This window comes from Chrysemys picta, chromosome 4, assembly GCF_011386835.1.
Source record: "Chrysemys picta bellii isolate R12L10 chromosome 4, ASM1138683v2, whole genome shotgun sequence".
NCBI classification, from domain to species: domain Eukaryota; kingdom Metazoa; phylum Chordata; order Testudines; family Emydidae; genus Chrysemys; species Chrysemys picta.
The window spans coordinates 2003587-2021403 of record NC_088794.1 but is presented as its reverse complement, the minus strand read 5'-3'; the positions used below and the strand labels follow the sequence as shown (position 1 = coordinate 2021403).

General features: G+C 66.8%; 2 protein-coding genes across 9 annotated transcripts; both read left to right on the top strand.

The window, feature by feature from the left end:
• The first annotated feature begins 4334 nt into the window (after window positions 1-4334).
• LOC122173326 (uncharacterized) lies at window positions 4335-8924 on the top strand. The gene is made up of 4 exons (XM_065591103.1): window positions 4335-4626; window positions 6616-7311; window positions 8241-8273; window positions 8561-8924. The coding sequence occupies exons 1-4, from the start codon at window positions 4497-4499 to the stop codon at window positions 8608-8610; spliced, it is 909 nt and encodes a 302-aa protein (XP_065447175.1). The 5' UTR covers window positions 4335-4496; the 3' UTR covers window positions 8611-8924.
• Window positions 8925-12397: 3473 nt separating this feature from the next.
• TMEM219 (transmembrane protein 219) lies at window positions 12398-17187 on the top strand. Of its 8 annotated transcripts, none has more exons than XM_065591105.1 (6): window positions 12398-12781; window positions 13893-14059; window positions 14286-14517; window positions 15085-15202; window positions 15285-15399; window positions 16859-17187. In XM_065591105.1, the coding sequence occupies exons 1-6, from the start codon at window positions 12769-12771 to the stop codon at window positions 16961-16963; spliced, it is 750 nt and encodes a 249-aa protein (XP_065447177.1). In that variant the 5' UTR covers window positions 12398-12768; the 3' UTR covers window positions 16964-17187. The 8 variants fall into 8 exon arrangements, with proteins under 8 accessions (XP_065447177.1, XP_065447183.1, XP_065447176.1 ...); XM_065591111.1 differs by having other exon boundaries at window positions 12403-12781; window positions 16762-17187; XM_065591104.1 differs by lacking the exon at window positions 16859-17187 and adding an exon at window positions 15894-16289 and having other exon boundaries at window positions 12539-12781.
• Window positions 17188-17817: the final 630 nt, after the last annotated feature.

Here is a 17817-nt window from a genome sequence, read left to right as displayed (position 1 = left end):
GCAGAGAGAGAGAGACGCCGGCCCGGCCCGGGGCAGAGAGAGATGCTGGCCCAAGGGAGAGAGACGCTGGCCTGGCCCGGCCCGGTCCGGGGGAGAGAGATGCTGGCCTGAGGGAGAGAGACCCAGAGGACAGACACTGAAGGAAGAGACGGTGCTAAGCCCACCGCTGCCAAGGGAAGAGATGCTGCCCGGCACCGCCGCCATCCTCCTGTGTCCAGTCATGGGGGGAGACACCAACAGGGCATTATGGCCCTGCCAGTCAGGGTAGAGATGTCAGCCCAGCGGCACTATCAATAACTTCCCTGCCCATTGAGGAAATAGATGCCAACTGGGTGTCAGTGCCCGTGCCCAGCAAGGAGAGGGATGCCAGCCAGCTGCCATCAGCAGCTCCTACATCCAGCGAGGGGAGAGATGCCAGCCCACCACCATCTTCAGTGACCAATCAGGGGCAGATGCCAACATGGTATCATCTCTGTTGCCCAATGAGAGGACAGAGGCTAAACACAGTGCTATCCTGGGCGACCAACTAGAGGATAGATGTGGTACTGCCCTGGTGGCCCAATAAGAGGACAGATGCTAACACACTGCCATTCTGGGTGACCAGTCAGGACAGACGCCAATGTAGAGTTGCCATTGTCAGTCGGCCTCTGTTCCAAGTGCTCAAGACAGAAAGAGACACTGACCGAGGGAAGACACACCAGTGCTGAGCTGCTCCAGGCACCTTTTGAGGAGATGGATCACAACACCAAGATATCCCACCTAGTTACTGAGGTAACAGATGCCAACCCAGTGGCATCCTGGGCCAGTCAAGGGACAGACGCCATAATGGTACCACCACCACCATCCTGGGCAACCAGTAAGGGGGGATGTCCATTGATCAATGGGAGGAGCGACACGAAGCCAATGTCATCCTGGGTGAGCAGTCAGGGGAAGACAATAATATGGTGCAACCTCAGTTGCCCAATTAGAGGGCAGAGGCTAACACAGAACAATCCGTGACAGATGCCAACATTGTTGCCGGCACAGAGGGCCCGAGGGGGCAACAGCGGTGTTCGTTGCCCGGTGTGCTTCGCGCCAATGAACACACCAGGGTGGAGAAGCAGACAAAATTTATTCAAGAGCTCTGAATAGGCACTAGGAGACCAGCATGTCTCAAATCAAGTGCACTGAGACAAGCAGTTTTTCCCTTTTTATTCTTTTCTTTCCCTTTCCTACCTCCACCCCTTCCTCCCCCTTCCTCCCTCTGCAGTAGTTACATTAAGCAGTAGCAATTACATTTAAGCAGTTAGGTCATCTTGGCGGCTATAAGTCTAGCTCGTTAGTAACTCTTCTTTGAACCGTTATCTTGTCCTTTTCCCTTTGATCTGTTATCTTGCCTCTCAGCCAGAAGCATGCAGGCCTTATTACTCCTGCTTCCCAGCTGCTGGCCTATGAGGTTAGTAAAGTTTAACATGCAGGGGCTTTGGTTCACTTTGGCCTAGTGCGGGGGGGGCTTTATCGACTCTAGTGGTCTTTCACCCCCCCCCGAGTTACCTAGGGTGATGCCTAGTGACACCAACAACATGGTACTGCCCTGGTCAGCCAATGAGAGGACAGACGCCAAGACAGTGCTGTTCTGGGCAGCCAATCAGGGGCAGATGCCAGCAGGGTACCGCCCGGTCGCCCAATGAGAGGACAGATGCCAACACAGTGCTGTCCTGGGCCTGGTCGCGCGAGGTGGTGGTGGTGGTGGTGGTGGTGGTGGTGGTGGTGGTGGACGCTGTGGCGGCTCCCCAGGGCGAGCAGTCAGGGGCAGGCGCCGGTGGACGGCGATTGGTTGTGCGAGGAGGCGGCGGGGCCCCGGGCGAGCAGTCGGGGGCAGGCGCCGGTGGACAGAGCCAGGTTGCGTGAGGCGGCGGCGGGGCCCTGGGCAAGCAGTCGGGGGCAGGCGCCGGTGGACGGAGCCGGGTTGCGAGGAGGTGGCGGCGGCCGCTGCGGCGGGGCCCCGGGCGAGCAGTCGGGGGCAGGCGCCGGTGGACGGAGCCGGGTTGCGTGAGGCGGCGGCGGGGCCCCGGGCAAGCAGTTGGGGGCAGGCGCCGGTGGACGGAGCCAGGTTGCGAGGAGGCGGCGGCGGGGCCCCGGGCGAGCAGTCGGGGGCAGGCGCCGGTGGACGGAGCCGGGTTGCGTGAGGCGGCGGCGGGGCCCCGGGCAAGCAGTCGGGGGCAGGCGCCGGTGGACGGAGCCGGGTTGCGAGGAGGCGGCGGCGGGGCCCCGGGCGAGCAGTCGGGGGCAGGCGCCGGTGGACGGAGCCGGGTTGCGAGGAGGCGGCGGCGGGGCCCCGGGCGAGCAGTCGGGGGCAGGCGCCGGTGGACGGGGCCGGGTTGCGAGGAGGCGGCGGCGGCCGCTGCGGCGGGGCCCCGGGCGAGCAGTCGGGGGCAGGTGCCGGTGGACGGAGCCCGGTCGTGCGAGGAGGCGGCGGCGGGGCCCTGGGCGAGCAGTCGGGGGCAGGCGCCAGTGGACGGAGCCGGGTTGCGAGGAGGCGGCGGCGGGGCCCCGGGCGAGCAGTCGGGGGCAGGCGCCAGTGGACGGCGATTGGTTGTGCGAGGAGGCAGCGGCGGGGCCCCGGGCGAGCAGTCGGGGGCAGGCGCCAGTGGACGGAGCCGGGTTGCGAGGAGGCGGCGGCGGGGCCCCGGGCGAGCAGTCGGGGGCAGGCGCCGGTGGACGGGGCCGGGTTGCGAGGAGGCGGCGGCGGCCGCTGCGGCGGGGCCCCGGGCGAGCAGTCGGGGGCAGGTGCCGGTGGACGGAGCCCGGTCGTGCGAGGAGGCGGCGGCGGGGCCCTGGGCGAGCAGTCGGGGGCAGGCGCCAGTGGACGGAGCCGGGTTGCGAGGAGGCGGCGGCGGGGCCCCGGGCGAGCAGTCGGGGGCAGGCGCCAGTGGACGGCGATTGGTTGTGCGAGGAGGCAGCGGCGGGGCCCCGGGCGAGCAGTCGGGGGCAGGCGCCAGTGGACGGAGCCGGGTTGCGAGGAGGCGGCGGCGGGGCCCCGGGCGAGCAGTCGGGGGCAGGCGCCAGTGGACGGAGCCGGGTTGCGAGGAGGCGGCGGCGGGGCCCCGGGCGAGCAGTCGGGGGCAGGCGCCAGTGGACGGAGCCCGGTCGTGCGAGGAGGCGGCGGCGGGGCCCCAGGTGAGCAGTCGGGGGCAGGCGCCGGTGGACGGAGCCCGGTCGTGCGAGGAGGCGGCGGGGCCCCGGGCGAGCAGTCGGGGGGGGGGGGGGATCGCTCAGTGGTTTGAGCATTGGGCTGCTAACCCCAGGGTTGGGAGTTCAATCCTTGAGGGGGCCATTTAGGGAGTGGGGGGCTGGACTAGAACCTCCTGAGGCCCCGCCCAGCCCCGCCCGTCTAGGAGCCCGCGGGCTCTGTGGGTCTCTGCTAACCATGTGCTTGAGGCGGGGAAAGGAGCGAGTCACGTGACCATATTGGTGCGGAGGGGCGGGGTCAAAGACTGGGCCGTGGGAGGACAATAAGGATCACATGACTTCGGGCTGCTCACGTGACGGAGGGTGGGCAGGCTGGGTTGGGCGGCCGGGTCACGTGGCTGGGGCCTGGCGCGGCGCCGGTGGTCATGTGACGCAGGGAGGGGGGTTCCGGGTTGGGGGAGGATCACGTGGCGGGGCCAGGGTGAATGTGCCGGGCGGGCGGCTGGGAGCGCGCGGGGCCTGGAGCGAGCGGCCTGCAGCGGGGCGGGGGGGCTGAGCTGGGCTGGGCTGAGGGGTGTCTGGGGCGCACAGGGAGTCGGGGGGCTGTGCTGGGGGGGCTGGAGGGCAGGGGGGGCTGGGGAGCAGGGGGCTGTGCTGTGGGTGTCTAGGAGCAGGGGGTCTGAGGAGCAAGGGGCTGTGCTGTGGGTGTCTAGGAGCAGGGGGGTCTGGGGAGCAAGGGGCTGTGCTGTGGGTGTCTAGGAGCAGGGGGGTCTGGGGAGCAAGGGGCTGTGCTGTGGGTGTCTAGGAGCAGGGGGTCTGGGGAGCAAGGGGCTGTGTTGGGGGGTCTAGGAGCAGGGGGTCTGGGGAGCAAGGGGCTGTGTTGGGGGGTCTAGGAGCAGGGGGTCTGAGGAGCAAGGGGCTGTGTTGGGGGGTCTAGGAGCAGGGGGTCTGGGGAGCAAGGGGCTGTGTTGGGGGGTCTAGGAGCAGGGGGTCTGAGGAGCAAGGGGCTGTGTTGGGGGGTCTAGGAGCAGGGGGTCTGGGGAGCAAGGGGCTCTGCTGGGGGTGTCTAGGAGCAGGGGGGTCTGGGGAGCAAGGGGCTGTGCTGGGGGTGTCTAGGGTGCACGGGGGGCAGGGTTGTATTAAGTTCCCTGCGAGAGGTAGTAGGGAGGGGGCTGTGTTGCGGGTGTCTGGGGGGCAGGGGGCTGTCCAGGGTCCCCCCGTGCTGGCAGAGGGGCGCTAGGGTCGGTCCGGGGTTGCCCAGGCTCTGTGGGGCAGGGGTCCCGTGGGGCAGTTCTGCGGCAGTGCAGGTGTGTGGGGCAAGGGCCATGCAGAAGGAGGAGCTGGGTATAGACGAGAACCGCGACCCCGAGCCAGAGCCGCGGCTGTTGGGGCTGAAGAAGGAGAAGTGCCGACCCGAGGGGCAGCTGCACAACCTCACCAACCGCATCCCAGCAGGTAACTCCACCGAGCCCCCGCCTGTATCCCCTGCTGAGCCCCTCAGAATTCCCTGCCGAGCCCCACATATCCCCCCACCTGTATCCCCTGCCGAGCCCCCCATAATTCCCTGCCGAGCCCCACATATCCCCCCGCCTGTATTCCCTGCCGAGCCCCCCATAATTCCCTGCCGAGCCCCACATATCCCCCCGCCTGTATCCCCTGCTGACCCCCCCAGAATTCCCTGCCGAGCCCCACATATCCCCCCGCCTGTATCCCCTGCTGAGCCCCTCAGAATTCCCTGCCGAGCCCCACATATCCCCCCACCTGTATCCCCTGCCGAGCCCCCCATAATTCCCTGCCGAGCCCCACATATCCCCCCACCTGTATCCCCTGCTGAGCCCCTCAGAATTCCCTGCCGAGCCCCACATATCCCCCCACCTGTATCCCCTGCTGAGCCCCCCATAATTCCCTGCCGAGCCCCACATATCCCCCCACCTGTATCCCCTGCCGAGCCCCCATAATTCCCTGCCGAGCCCCACATATCCCCCCGCCTGTATTCCCTGCCGAGCCCCCCATAATTCCCTGCCGAGCCCCACATATCCCCCCGCCTGTATCCCCTGCTGACCCCCCCAGAATTCCCTGCCGAGCCCCACATATCCCCCCGCCTGTATCCCCTGCCGAGCCCCCCATAATTCCCTGCCGAGCCCCACATATCCCCCCGCCTGTATCCCCTGCCGAGCCCCCCATAATTCCCTGCCGAGCCCCCCATAATTCCCTGCCGAGCCCCACATATCCCCCCGCCTGTATCCCCTGCCGAGCCCCCCATAATTCCCTGATGAGCCCCACATGTCCCCCCGCCTGTATCCCCTGCTGAGCCCCCCATAATTCCCTGCCGAGCCCCACATATTCCCTATGCCTGTATCCACTGCTGAGCCCCCATGTGCCCCAACTGTATCCACTGCCGAGCCCCCGCATCTTCCCCCTGCCAAGGCCCCCATATTCCCCCCACCTAAAGCCCCTGTTGAGCCCCCCGTATTCCTTCTGCCTGTATCCATGGCCGAGCCCCCCATATTCCTCTGCTGAGCCCCTGTGTGCCCCCTGCCCGTATCCGCACCGCCGAGGGCCCCGTGTGCCCCCTCCCTGTATCCTCCATCAAGGCTCCCCTTCCCCTTCCCTGTATCCACTCTCGTTCCTCCCCTCTAAGCCCCCCGTGTTCCCCCCACCTGTATCCCCTGTACTTGTCGAAAAAAGGGGCCCCCCATAGGGCGCTCATGTGCACTGGCCTTGCCCATCTCAGCAGGAGTAAGGGGTGCTCCCTGGAGGACGGGGGTACCATCCCGAGGACCAGGCACAGCAGGTGGGGGTATCCAGGATATCTTGGGGTGCAGGGAGGTGAGCCCAATCTGTTAAAGCGGACATGGTGGCTACAGAGATTTGGGGGCTGGCAGCCAGCTGCTTCTTTGGCTTCTGTAACCCTCCCCCTGCCAGCAGGCTGAACAGGCACCCAGCACAGAGCTAGGGGGCGCCCTGCCACGGTGAGGGGCGGGGCAGGGGGCGCACCAGGGCCCCGGGGGGCGGGAGGGATGGGCAGGTGGCACTGTGGAGAGCTGGTGGGAGGAAAGGGCAGGGGGCGCTGGGGGGGAGAGGAGGAAAGGGCAGGGGGCGCTGGGGGGGAGAGGAGGAAAGGGCAGGGGGCGCTGGGGGGGAGAGGAGGGACGGGATGGGGGGGAGATGGGGGGGAGGGACGGGCAGGGGGCGCTGGGGGGGGGTGGAGGGGCGCTCTCCCCTTCCCTCATGCCCCTCTCCTGCCAGCCCAGAGGCCTGTTCTGCTGAGCGCTGTCCAGGGCCCCAGAGGTGGGCACGTGGTAACGCCGGGAAGTGCCCCGTGCCCAGCCCCAGCCCGCGGCCTGGCCTCGTGTGGGAAGCTAGGGGACGGAGGGACAGGGGTTGTTCTCTGAAGCGGGGAGAACCCAGGCGTCCTGCTCACCCCGCGTCTGTTCCCCGCAGGCACCTGGGAGTCCAACGGCCACGGCCCGGAGGCTGCGGAGGGGGGCGCCCCCCTGAGCCCCTCCAACACCCTCAACATCCGCAACCTGCAGCTGTCAGAGCATGAGGCGGGGCCGCCCGCCACCCACCGCTACCCCCACCGCTACCACCCCCACCCCCGGCCCTTCCATGCCGCCCACCGCCGCAGCTACCGCCCCGGGGCCAAGGAGTGGGGGCCCAGTGCCAATGGGCACAGCCCCGGGGAGGGGCGGGGGGGCTGGGCCGGCCGCCGGCGCCCCTTCCCTGAGCCCCCCCGCAGCCCGGAGCGCACCGGCCCCGCCCCGCAGGATGCCGAGAAGGCGCCGGAGCCTTGGGCCCTGTTCCGCCCGCCGCCGGCGTTCCCCGTGGACAGCAGCCGCGCCCGCACCCTCCCCAAGATCAGCTACGCCAGCAAGCTGAAGGAGAACCTGGAGCGCCAGCCGGCCCGTGTGCCAGCCTCCGCCCTGCGCACCGCCGGCCCCCTGCCCAACGGCTCCCCCGCGCCGCCGGCCGAGCCCCAGCTGGGGGCCATCTTCCAGAACCAGTGGGGGCTGTCCTTCATCAACGAGCCGGGCGCCGGCCAGCAGCAAACGGCACCCACTGCAGGCCAGAGCAGGGACTGCTGGCAACAGATGAGCCACAAGGACTGGGAGGAGGCACGGGACTATCACGCGGAAGGTGAGGGCTGGGCTGGCAGGGGCTGCGGGTCGGGAGTGAGGGGCACCGGCAGGGCTGGGGGGCAGGGCTGGCCGGGGCTGCAGGTCGGGAGTGTGGGGCACCGGCAGAGCTGGGGGGGGGGGGGGCAGGGCTGGGCTGGTAGGGGGCTGTGGGTCGGGAGTGAGGGGCACCGGCAGAGCGGGGGGGGGCAGGGCTGGGCTGGTAGGGGGCTGCGGGTCGGGAGTGAGGGGCACCGGCAGAGCGGGGGGGGCAGGGCTGGGCTGGGCTGGCAGGGGCTGCGGGTCGGGAGTGAGGGGCACCGGCAGAGCAGGGGGGGGCAGGGCTGGGCTGGTAGGGGGCTGTGGGTCGGGAGTGAGGGGCACCGGCAGAGCGGGGGGGGCAGGGATGGGCTAGCAGGGGCTGCGGGTCGGGAGTGAGGGGCACCGGCAGAGCAGGGGGGGGCAGGGCTGGGCTGGTAGGGGGCTGTGGGTCGGGAGTGAGGGGCACTGGCAGTGCTGGGGGGGGGGCAGGGCTGGGCTAGCAGGGGCTGCGGGTCGGGAGTGAGGGGCACCGGCAGAGCGGGGGGGGCAGGGCTGGGCTGGTAGGGGGCTGTGGGTCGGGAGTGAGGGGCACTGGCAGTGCTGGGGGGGGGGGCAGGGCTGGGCTAGGCTAGCAGGGGGCTGTGGGTCGAGAGTGAGGGGCACCGGCAGAGCTCGGGGGGGGAGCAATCTACCTTTAGGCTTTCAAGAATCACTGAGTTGGGGGCACCGTGGTGACAGCGCGCCCCCTGGGTGCAGGGGAGGGCTGAAGTGTGTCGCTCTATGGTCTCAGTGTCTGTTTGAGGGTGAGGCGGGGGGCTGATCAGACTTGGGGGTGCCACCCCCTAGTGTCTGGAGGGCTCCTGGGTTTGACTCTTCTGGTCTAACCTCCCTCCCGTTCTGTCTCCCCAGCATGGGATCATATATGGAAGCTGCACAGTCAAGGTAAGGGGGTCCCTGGCGCCCCATGGCCAGTGCAGGGAGGTTCTGCGGGGGTCCCTGGCTGGGGGGATGCTCTGGCTAGTCTGCAGAACACCCAGTGGCCGGCAGTTCCACAGGCTTCTTCCCTGGGAGCTGCTCTGAATCTGCCGCTATTCCCCATCACCCCCTTCATGTCTGGGTTCGGAAATGGGAGAGCAGCGAAGGGGCCTGCACTGGTGGGGGGGCCCCAGGGGGAACCAGCCCGGACTCCTGGGTCCCTAACCCCATTTTCCGTTCTCCCTCTCCTTCAGCTCCCAGCAGAATCACCGTCTACGCTGACCCCCTGGATGGCAAGGGTTAAACGGGGGGCCTCCCGCGCTGTGAGCCAGGCAGGGCCGGGACTGGACCCCCCCACGAAGACTTGGCCTCAAGACTCACCCCAGCTGGGCGTGGCGCGGAGCCGGTGGGATCCATGGGGAGACGCAGCCCCGTGTCTATCCCCTGGCCCCTCGGTCCCAGGCCGTCCGTCCCTTGTGCGCAGCCCCCCCCCCCCCCCTTTTGCGGTTTGACAACGGTTTTAGTCTCCCTCTTCATCCCGGTTTTTTGTTCCATCCCCAGCGAGCTGTGGCTCGGGGCCGCTGCAGATTAAAGGCAAAATGAATTTATTTAAATTCACCCCCCTGTTTGTCTGGTTCTTCCCCCTCTGCGGCTGCCGGATCCTGCCACAATGCATGGTGGGAGCTGTCGCCAGCTTGGTCAGGACTGCGTATCCCATCATGCACTATGGCGTGTCCTAGGCTGGGTTCCCAGGACAGACTACATCTCCCATGATGGGTCAGGTGCAGACTGCAGGATCATGGGAGATACCATCTGACTGAGGAGACTGGGAGCTGGAGGGCCCGGACTACATCCCCCATAATGCATCCCTGTTTCCACCCATTGGCAGGGGAGGTAGTGCCTCAATGGAGCTAGTTCAGGTCTCCTGTTTCCGGAAGGCTCCCTGGTTGGACTACATCTCCCATGATGCATGCGGAGAGAGGAGGTGGTGCATTGTGGGAGGCCCTGGTGCCCTATGGGAATTGTGTAGACCTGGCTTGCTGGTTCCACGGCATAGTCCATGGTGCACAGGGCTCCCCTCTGAAGTGTATCATGGGAGATGTAGTATGACCAGCCAGGCAATGGGGTTCCTGGAACCACCTGTCCCATGGGGCGCTGGGTCTGGGGCAGGCCTGAGGCCAGGGCCCAGCTGCAGGCAGAGGGATGGGAAGGGAGAAGGCAGCAGCCCCTGGGGGGATGCATCGCGCAGAGGGGAGCCAGGAGATGGGGCAAGGAGTTGGGGTGATCACAGGGGGGTGCTGTGCTGGGGTGGTTAGGGGGGTACACGGGCAGGGTGATCACTGGGGTGGGTATGGGGGTGCACGGGCAGGGCTGAGTTTGGGGTGTAGTGATCATGGGGTGCGCTGGGGAGAGGGTGGGATGGGTTTGGGGCAGGGTGATCACTGGGACGGGTATGGGGTGAACTGGCAGGGCTGAGTTTGGGGTGGAGTGATCATGGGGTGCGCTGGGGAGAGGGTGGGATGGGTTTGGGGCAGGGTGATCGCTGGGGTGGGTATGGGGGTGCACGGGCAGGGTGATCACTGGGGTGGGTATGGGGGTGCACGGGCAGGGCTGAGTTTGGGGTGTAGTGATCATGGGGTGCGCTGGGGAGAGGGTGGGATGGGTTTGGGGCAGGGTGATCACTGGGACGGGTATGGGGTGAACTGGCAGGGCTGAGTTTGTTGTGGAGTGGGTGTGGGGTGCGCTGGGGAGAGGGGTTTGGGGCAGGGTGATCGCTGGGTGTGGGGTGCGCTGGGGAGAGGAGGGATGGGTTTGGGGCAGGGTGATCGCTGGGTGTGGGGTGCGCTGGGGAGAGGGGGGATGGGTTTGGGGCAGGGTGATCGCTGGGTGTGGGGTGCGCTGGGGAGAGGAGGGATGGGTTTGGGGCAGGGTGATCGCTAGGTGTGGGGTGCGCTGGGGAGGGGGGGGATGGGTTTGGGGCAGGGTGATCGCTAGGTGTGGGGTGCGCTGGGGAGAGGGGGGGATGGGTTTGGGGCAGGGTGATCGCTAGGTGTGGGGTGCGCTGGGGAGAGGGGGGATGGGTTTGGGGCAGGGTGATCGCTGGGTGTGGGGTGCGCTGGGGAGAGGGGGGATGGGTTTGGGGCAGGGTGATCGCTGGGTGTGGGGTGTGCTGGGGAGAGGGGGGATGGGTTTGGGGCAGGGTGATTGCTGGGTGTGGGGTGCGCTGGGGAGAGGGGGGATGGGTTTGGGGCAGGGTGATCGCTGGGGAGAGGGGGGGATGGGTTTGGGGCAGGGTGATCGCTGGGTGTGGGGTGCGCTGGGGAGAGGGGGGATGGGTTTGGGGCAGGGTGATCGCTAGGTGTGGGGTGCGCTGGGGAGAGGGGGGGATGGGTTTGGGGCAGGGTGATCGCTGGGTGTGGGGTGCGCTGGGAAGAGGGGGGATGGGTTTGGGGCAGGGTGATCGCTGGGTGTGGGGTGTGCTGGGGAGAGGGGGGATGGGTTTGGGGCAGGGTGATCGCTGGGTGTGGGGTGCGCTGGGGAGAGGGGGGGATGGGTTTGGGGCAGGGTGATCGCTGGGTGTGGGGCGCGCTGGGGAGAGGGGGGGATGGGTTTGGGGCAGGGTGATCGCTGGGTGTGAGGTGCGCTGGGGAGAGGGGGGGATGGGTTTGGGGCAGGGTGATCGCTGGGTGTGGGGTGTGCTGGGGAGAGGGGGGATGGGTTTGGGGCAGAGTGATCGCTGGGTGTGGGGTGCGCTGGGGAGAGGGGGGATGGGTTTGGGGCAGGGTGATCGCTGGGTGTGGGGTGCGCTGGGGAGAGGGGGGATGGGTTTGGGGCAGGGTGATCGCTGGGGACGGGGTGCGCTGGGGAGAGGGGGGATGGGTTTGGGGCAGGGTGATCGCTAGGTGTGGGGTGCGCTGGGGAGAGGGGGGATGGGTTTGGGGCAGGGTGATCGCTGGGGAGAGGGGGGATGGGTTTGGGGCAGGGTGATCGCTGGGGAGAGGGGGGATGGGTTTGGGGCAGGGTGATCGCTGGGTGTGGGGTGCGCTGGGGAGAGGGGGGATGGGTTTGGGGCAGGGTGATCGCTGGGTGTGGGGTGCGCTGGGGAGAGGGGGGGATGGGTTTGGGGCAGGGTGATCGCTGGGTGTGGGGTGCGCTGGGGAGAGGGGGGGATGGGTTTGGGGCAGGGTGATCGCTGGGTGTGGGGTGCGCTGGGGAGAGGGGGGATGGGTTTGGGGCAGAGTGATCGCTGGGGACGGGGTGCGCTGGGGAGAGGGGGGATGGGTTTGGGGCAGGGTGATCGCTGGGGAGAGGGGGGATGGGTTTGGGGCAGGGTGATCGCTGGGTGTGGGGTGTGCTGGGGAGAGGGGGGATGGGTTTGGGGCAGAGTGATCGCTGGGTGTGGGGTGCGCTGGGGAGAGGGGGGATGGGTTTGGGGCAGGGTGATCGCTGGGTGTGGGGTGCGCTGGGGAGAGGGGGGATGGGTTTGGGGCAGGGTGATCGCTGGGGACGGGGTGCGCTGGGGAGAGGGGGGATGGGTTTGGGGCAGGGTGATCGCTAGGTGTGGGGTGCGCTGGGGAGAGGGGGGATGGGTTTGGGGCAGGGTGATCGCTGGGGAGAGGGGGGATGGGTTTGGGGCAGGGTGATCGCTGGGGAGAGGGGGGATGGGTTTGGGGCAGGGTGATCGCTGGGTGTGGGGTGCGCTGGGGAGAGGGGGGATGGGTTTGGGGCAGGGTGATCGCTGGGTGTGGGGTGCGCTGGGGAGAGGGGGGGATGGGTTTGGGGCAGGGTGATCGCTGGGTGTGGGGTGCGCTGGGGAGAGGGGGGGATGGGTTTGGGGCAGGGTGATCGCTGGGTGTGGGGTGCGCTGGGGAGAGGGGGGATGGGTTTGGGGCAGAGTGATCGCTGGGGACGGGGGTGCGCTGGGGAGAGGGGGGATGGGTTTGGGGCAGGGTGATCGCTGGGGAGAGGGGGGATGGGTTTGGGGCAGGGTGATCGCTGGGTGTGGGGTGCGCTGGGGAGAGGGGGGGATGGGTTTGGGGCAGGGTGATCGCTGGGGACGGGGCGCACTGGCAGGGGGCGGGGTGGGGCCCAGCAGCTCTGCAAACAGCCCCCGGTTAAGGCCGCCAGTCCGGTCCTCGGGCCGCCTCCCACCGGAAGGGCATTTATTGCCCATTTCGAAAATGGTCGCCGTGGCGTCACCGTCTGTGCGCATGTGGAGGAGCCAACTTTACTGCGCCCTGAGTGGCTGGGTCGTAGGTCACGGCCAGGAAAAGCGCAAGCGCCTCCGCGCTGTGGTGACGTCGCGGTGCTGGGTGCTGTCGTAAAGGGCCGCGCCAGCAGAAGAGGAAATGAGTCCCCCGAGCCTCTTAAAGGGACCGCGCAGCCCCTAGCGGGGGAGGAGGTACCGCGCCTCTCACTGCCAACCCGCTCCGCGTGATCCCCGCAGTGCGCCCCCGCCCGTATGTTCCCCAGCTGTGCGTACTCCCTCCTCCAACCCCCCCCCTCCCGCCCGGGTGATCCCCGCAGTGTGCCCCCCCCCCCCCCACGCTTGCCGGATGTTCCCCAGTGTGCGCTCTCCCTAGATGTCCTGATTTTCTAGGCACAGGCCTGATATTCGGGGCTTTGTCTGATACCGGTACCTGTGTACCCCTCCCCCGGTCCCCATTGTTCACACTTCTCTCTGCCCCCCGAACCCCCCATCCCTTCCCACACGCCACTCAGCCTGTACACGCTCCCTTAGCTGTGGGATCCCCACTCATCCCCGTACACCCCCTCTAGGCATCTGGCTGCCCCACACCCCGCCGGCCGGCCCCCCCTGTCCTCCCCATTTATTTGTCCATCCCCTTCCATCCCTTTATCCCCATCCACCCCCTCTATCTATCCCCACACACCCCATCCATCTATCTATCCATCCCCATCCACCCCCTCTATCTATCCCCACACACCCCATCTATCTATCTATCCATCCATCTATCCATCCCCTTCCCCACCCCCTCTGTCCCTCTATCTATCCCCACACACCCCATCCATCTATCCATCTATCCCCATCCACCCCCTCTATCTATCCCCACACACCCCATCCACCCCCTCTATCTATCCCCATCCACCCCCTCTATCTATCCCCACACACACCCTTTATCTATCCCCACACACCCCATCCATCTATCTATCCCCACATACCCCATCCATCTATCTATCCCCACACACCCCATCCATCCATCTATCCATCCCCTTCCCCACCCCCTCTGTCCCTCTATCTATCCCCACACACCCCATCCATCCATCTATCCCCCCATCCACCCCCTCTATCTATCCCCACACACCCCATCCATCTATCTATCCATCCCCACCCATCCACTCTATCTATCCCCATCCACCCCCTCTATCCACCTGTCTGCCCCACACCCCGCCGTCCCGCCTGGCAGACACTCCACCCTGCCCCCTGCGCGGGTCGCCCTGGGTTCCCCTCCTCCCCTGCCCACACCAGCTCTTCCCACAGTCGCTGCCCCGCCCCCAGCTGTGCCCCCCACTCAGTGCTGGGAGGCGGGGGCGGGGTCCCTCTACTGAGCCCCCTGTGCCCCGCAGGCCTCGCCATGCTGAGCTGCCCCCTGCTGGGCTCCCTGCGCCTGTGCCTGGAGCGTCGCCCGCCCGTCGTCTGCTTCTGCCTCTGCCTCTTCTCATTGGCTGTCACCTTCACCGCCTTTGCCACCTACATCCAATCGCACGAGGTCAGGGATGCTGACGTCACCCAGGTCAGCACTGGGGGAGGAGACTTAAAGAGGGAGGGGGCATGAGGGAGGAGGCAGAAAGGGGCGGGGGGGAAAAATGGACAGAGGGTGGAATGGGATTGAGGAGGTGGCGGAGAGGAGTGGGGGACAGGGCAGGAGGGCAAAGGGGGGGTGAAGGAGGGGGCAGAGGGTGATGGAGGGGGACGGAGGGGGTGGGGAATGGGGGGTCACACTCTGATTCTCTCCCCAGGACTGGAACTCGTTCCTGGAGTCCCTGAGCCACCTGAGCTTCTGCACCGACAACGGGACGTGGGGGGGGGCAACAACTCCAGCCCCCACCCCCAGGGCTGCCCCGCTTTCACCCGGGGGCCCCCCGGCCCTCTCGGTCCTGGTGGGCCTAACCTTCAACCTCCCTGTGGGGGGGCAACCCAACACCACCCGCCTGGCCCTGACAGTCACCGGCCACCAGCTGGGACTTGGGGGTGAGTGGGGGCTGGCGTGTCCCCCCTGGGGGCATTCCCCTCCCCCCCCGCCCTGTCCCCCCGGGGGCATTCCCCCTAGAGTTGTTCCTCTCCCCCCCCCCCGTCCCCTGAGGCCATTCCCCCCGGAGTCGCTCCCCTCCCCCCACCGTGTCCCCCGGGGCCGTTCCCCCTCCCCCAGTGCCATGCCCCCGGAGTCGCTCCCCTCCCCCCACCGTGTCTCCTGGGGCTGTTCCCCTCCCCCCGTGCCATGCCCCCGGAGTCGCTCCCCTCCCCCCACCGTGTCCCCCGGGGCTGTTCCCCTCCCCCAGTGCCATGCCCCCGGAGTCGCTCCCCTCCCCCCACCGTGTCTCCTGGGGCTGTTCCCCTCCCCCAGTGCCATGCCCCCGGAGTCGCTCCCCTCCCCCCACCATGTCCCCCGGGGTCGTTCCCTTCCCCCTGCCATGCCCCCCGGGGCCATTCCCCCTGGAGTCGCTCCCCTCCCCCCTTCCGTGTCCCCTGAGGCTGTTCCCCTCCCCCCCGCCCTGCCCCCCGGGGCTGTTTACCTGCCACACTGACTCCCCCCAACAGGTCCGGAGCCCCAGCAGCCGATCCGCCTGGTGATCGTCACCCCGTGGCCCCCCGGCCCCGGCCCCCAGGGCAGCTGCCTGAGCCTGGCAGGCCCCCCCTCCCTGCTGCCCCGGACCAGGTGAGCCAGGTGGGGTGGGGCAGGGTGGGGTTGCGGAGCCTGCTGCAGGAACCCCTCACTCCTCCGTGTGCTCTGGTTGCAGGGCGCCGCCCCGCTGCATTGTGGGGGATCTGGATGCCCAGCCCCAGGAGGAGCCGGGGTCCTGCTACCAACCTGGCTACCAGCCCGACCCCACCCTGGCCACCATGCTGAGCCTGGTAAGGGGCGGGGCCGTCCCGGGGGCGGGGCGACGGGGGGGGTCACCCCGTGGGGGGCGGGGCTGTCCAGGGGGGCAGGGCGACGGAGGGGGGTTACCCTGCGGGGGGTGGGGCTGTCCAGGGGGGCAGGGCGATGGAGGGGGTCACCCCGCGGGGGGCAGGGCGATGGAGAGGGTCACTCTGCAGGGGGCGGAGCCGTCCTGGGGGGCGGGGCGACAGAGGGGGTTACCCCGCGCGGGGCTGAGCCGTCCCGGGAGGCGGGGCGACGGAGGGGGTTACCCCGTGGGGGGGCTGAGCCGTCCCGGGAGGCGGGGCGACGGAGGGGGTTACCCCGTGGGGGGCGGAGCCATCCCAGGGGGCGGGGCGATGGATGGGGGGGTCACCCCGCAGAGTGTGCAGGTGTGAGCTCACTAGGGGCAGCAGGCAGGGCTGGGGCAGGGGATGCCATGGAGGAAGGGGGCAGCCCCACTCACCGCATCTGTCGCTCCCCACAGGAGGATCGCCGCCTGTGCAGCCAGCGCCTCCTGCTGGCCGGCCTGACCGTGCTGTGCCTCTGCGCCCTGCTGCTGTGCATGGCTGGCCTGTGCCTGCCGCCCCCCCCCCCACACTAGGGGGCGGCTCCCAGCCCCCCTCTGACCTCCCCTCCCCTCGGGGAGCTGGGTGGGACCCACGTACCCTGGCCCGGGCGCTCCCAGGGTGGCAGACCCCTGCCCGGGGAGAGGCATGGGGGCGCCTGTCTGGGGCCAATAAATGGGTTATGCTGAGCCTGTGTGCCTGGGTCTGTGGGGCTGGGAGGACATGGGAGGTGGCATGTGGGGCCCTGGAATGGCAGGGACTGGGAGGACTCAGGGGGCGGGCCCCGCACGGGGGGGGGTTGGGAGGACACGGGGTGAGACCCAACATGGGGGGGGGGGGGTTTGGGAGGACACAGGGGGTGGGGCCCGACATGGGGGGGGGTTGGGAGGGGGTTGGGAGGACACGGGGGGGGGTTGGGAGGACACAGGGGGTGCGGGCCCCGCACCGGGGGGGGGGGGCGCGGGATGGGAGGATCCTGTGACATTATGAGTGTGATCTAATATCTCATTGGAAGGTGACAGGGCCAGAAAGAGTTAATTACCTCCCAGACTGACCTGACCCAGGGCCCAGCTGTAGCGACTGGTTCAGAAGGTCTGTTCATGAGCAGAGCTGGGAAATGCAGCCGGGGCTGTTAGAGGTAGACGGGAGCTGGGTGCTCAGGGCTTGTGGGGTCAGCAAACAAGTTTTGTCTATCGCTAGAGCTTTGATTCAAAGATCAAAACAGGAATATTAACATTTATGATGGTACTTGAGGGAAATAGTATTATTGTCTCTGTCTCTTTGAAGGTTGTGGTAACCTGGATCTGAACTGTTTAATGGATAAATGACCGTGTTTTAATTGCCAGGATGTTTGGAAGGAGAATTAAGCCTATTGTTTTCTCAGGCCGAAAGGCTGCTGGAAATGTATAAGACCCTGGGACACGATCCTGCTTCATCTCAGATCTGCTTTGGGTTTCAAGAGGGGGAAACCTTAAGCCACAAGGATTGAGATTCCCCAGTTACTGACTGGAGCCACCCTGAATATGGACATTGGACTATAACCTCTGGACTATTTCTAAAAGGACTTTTGGCAACGACAAGCTCATCTCTGCTGTGTCTGAACCTCAAGAATTGAATTCAAGTCTGTCTGTATATTGATCTTTTAACCAACACACTCTCGCTTTTCTTTTTTAATACGTTTTAGCTTAGTTAATAAGAATTGACTATAGTGTGTATTTTGGGTCAGATCTAAGTTATAATTGGACCTGGGTATGTGGCTGATCCTTTGGGGTTGGAAGAACCTTTTCTTTTATATGATGAGATCAGATTGTCAGTAATATCATCATATCTGACGTGTGTCTGGACTGAGGCCGGACGCTGGGCACTTTAAGGGAACTGCGTTGGTTGGACTCTGAGTAACCAGTAAGGTAATACAGAGGCTGGTTGGTAAATCTAAGTATTAGAATATCCACCAGCGTTTGGGGTTTGGCTGCCCCGTTCTGTTTGCAGTTCACCCTGATTGAGTGACCTCAGCTGGCTCCCACGGGCAGCACCGTCACAGCCCTGCATGGGGGGGAGGGGTTGGGAGGACCCGGGGAGCGGGGCCTGACCTGGGGGGTGGGTTGGGAGGACCCGGGGAGCTGGGCCTGACCCGGGGGGCGGGTTGGGAGGACCCGGGGAGCTGGGCCTGACCCGGGGGGCGGGTTGGGAGGACACTCAGTTTATTCCACTGAATGCAGTATGTATGATTACCTGCCCTGTGGGTGGGTGGCGTATGCGTGCATTCGGTGCAAGGAGCTCCTGGCCCTCAGAGACCATGTACGGACTTTGGAGGCCAGGGTAGCGGAACTGGAGGAGCTAAGG

Bases quoted from the DNA above. Each gene is read 5' to 3' on its own strand.
- LOC122173326 (XM_065591103.1), top strand. From the start codon at position 4,497: ATGCAGAAGGAGGAGCTGGGTATAGACGAGAACCGCGACCCCGAGCCA. The intron at 4,627-6,615 runs GTAACTCCACCG...TGTTCCCCGCAG, and splicing joins CACCAACCGCATCCCAGCAG to GCACCTGGGAGTCCAACGGC. The intron at 8,274-8,560 runs GTAAGGGGGTCC...CCTCTCCTTCAG, and splicing joins ATGGAAGCTGCACAGTCAAG to CTCCCAGCAGAATCACCGTC.
- TMEM219 (XM_065591104.1), top strand. The intron at 14,060-14,285 runs GTCAGCACTGGG...TTCTCTCCCCAG, and splicing joins GGGATGCTGACGTCACCCAG to GACTGGAACTCGTTCCTGGA. The intron at 15,203-15,284 runs GTGAGCCAGGTG...CTCTGGTTGCAG, and splicing joins TCCCTGCTGCCCCGGACCAG to GGCGCCGCCCCGCTGCATTG.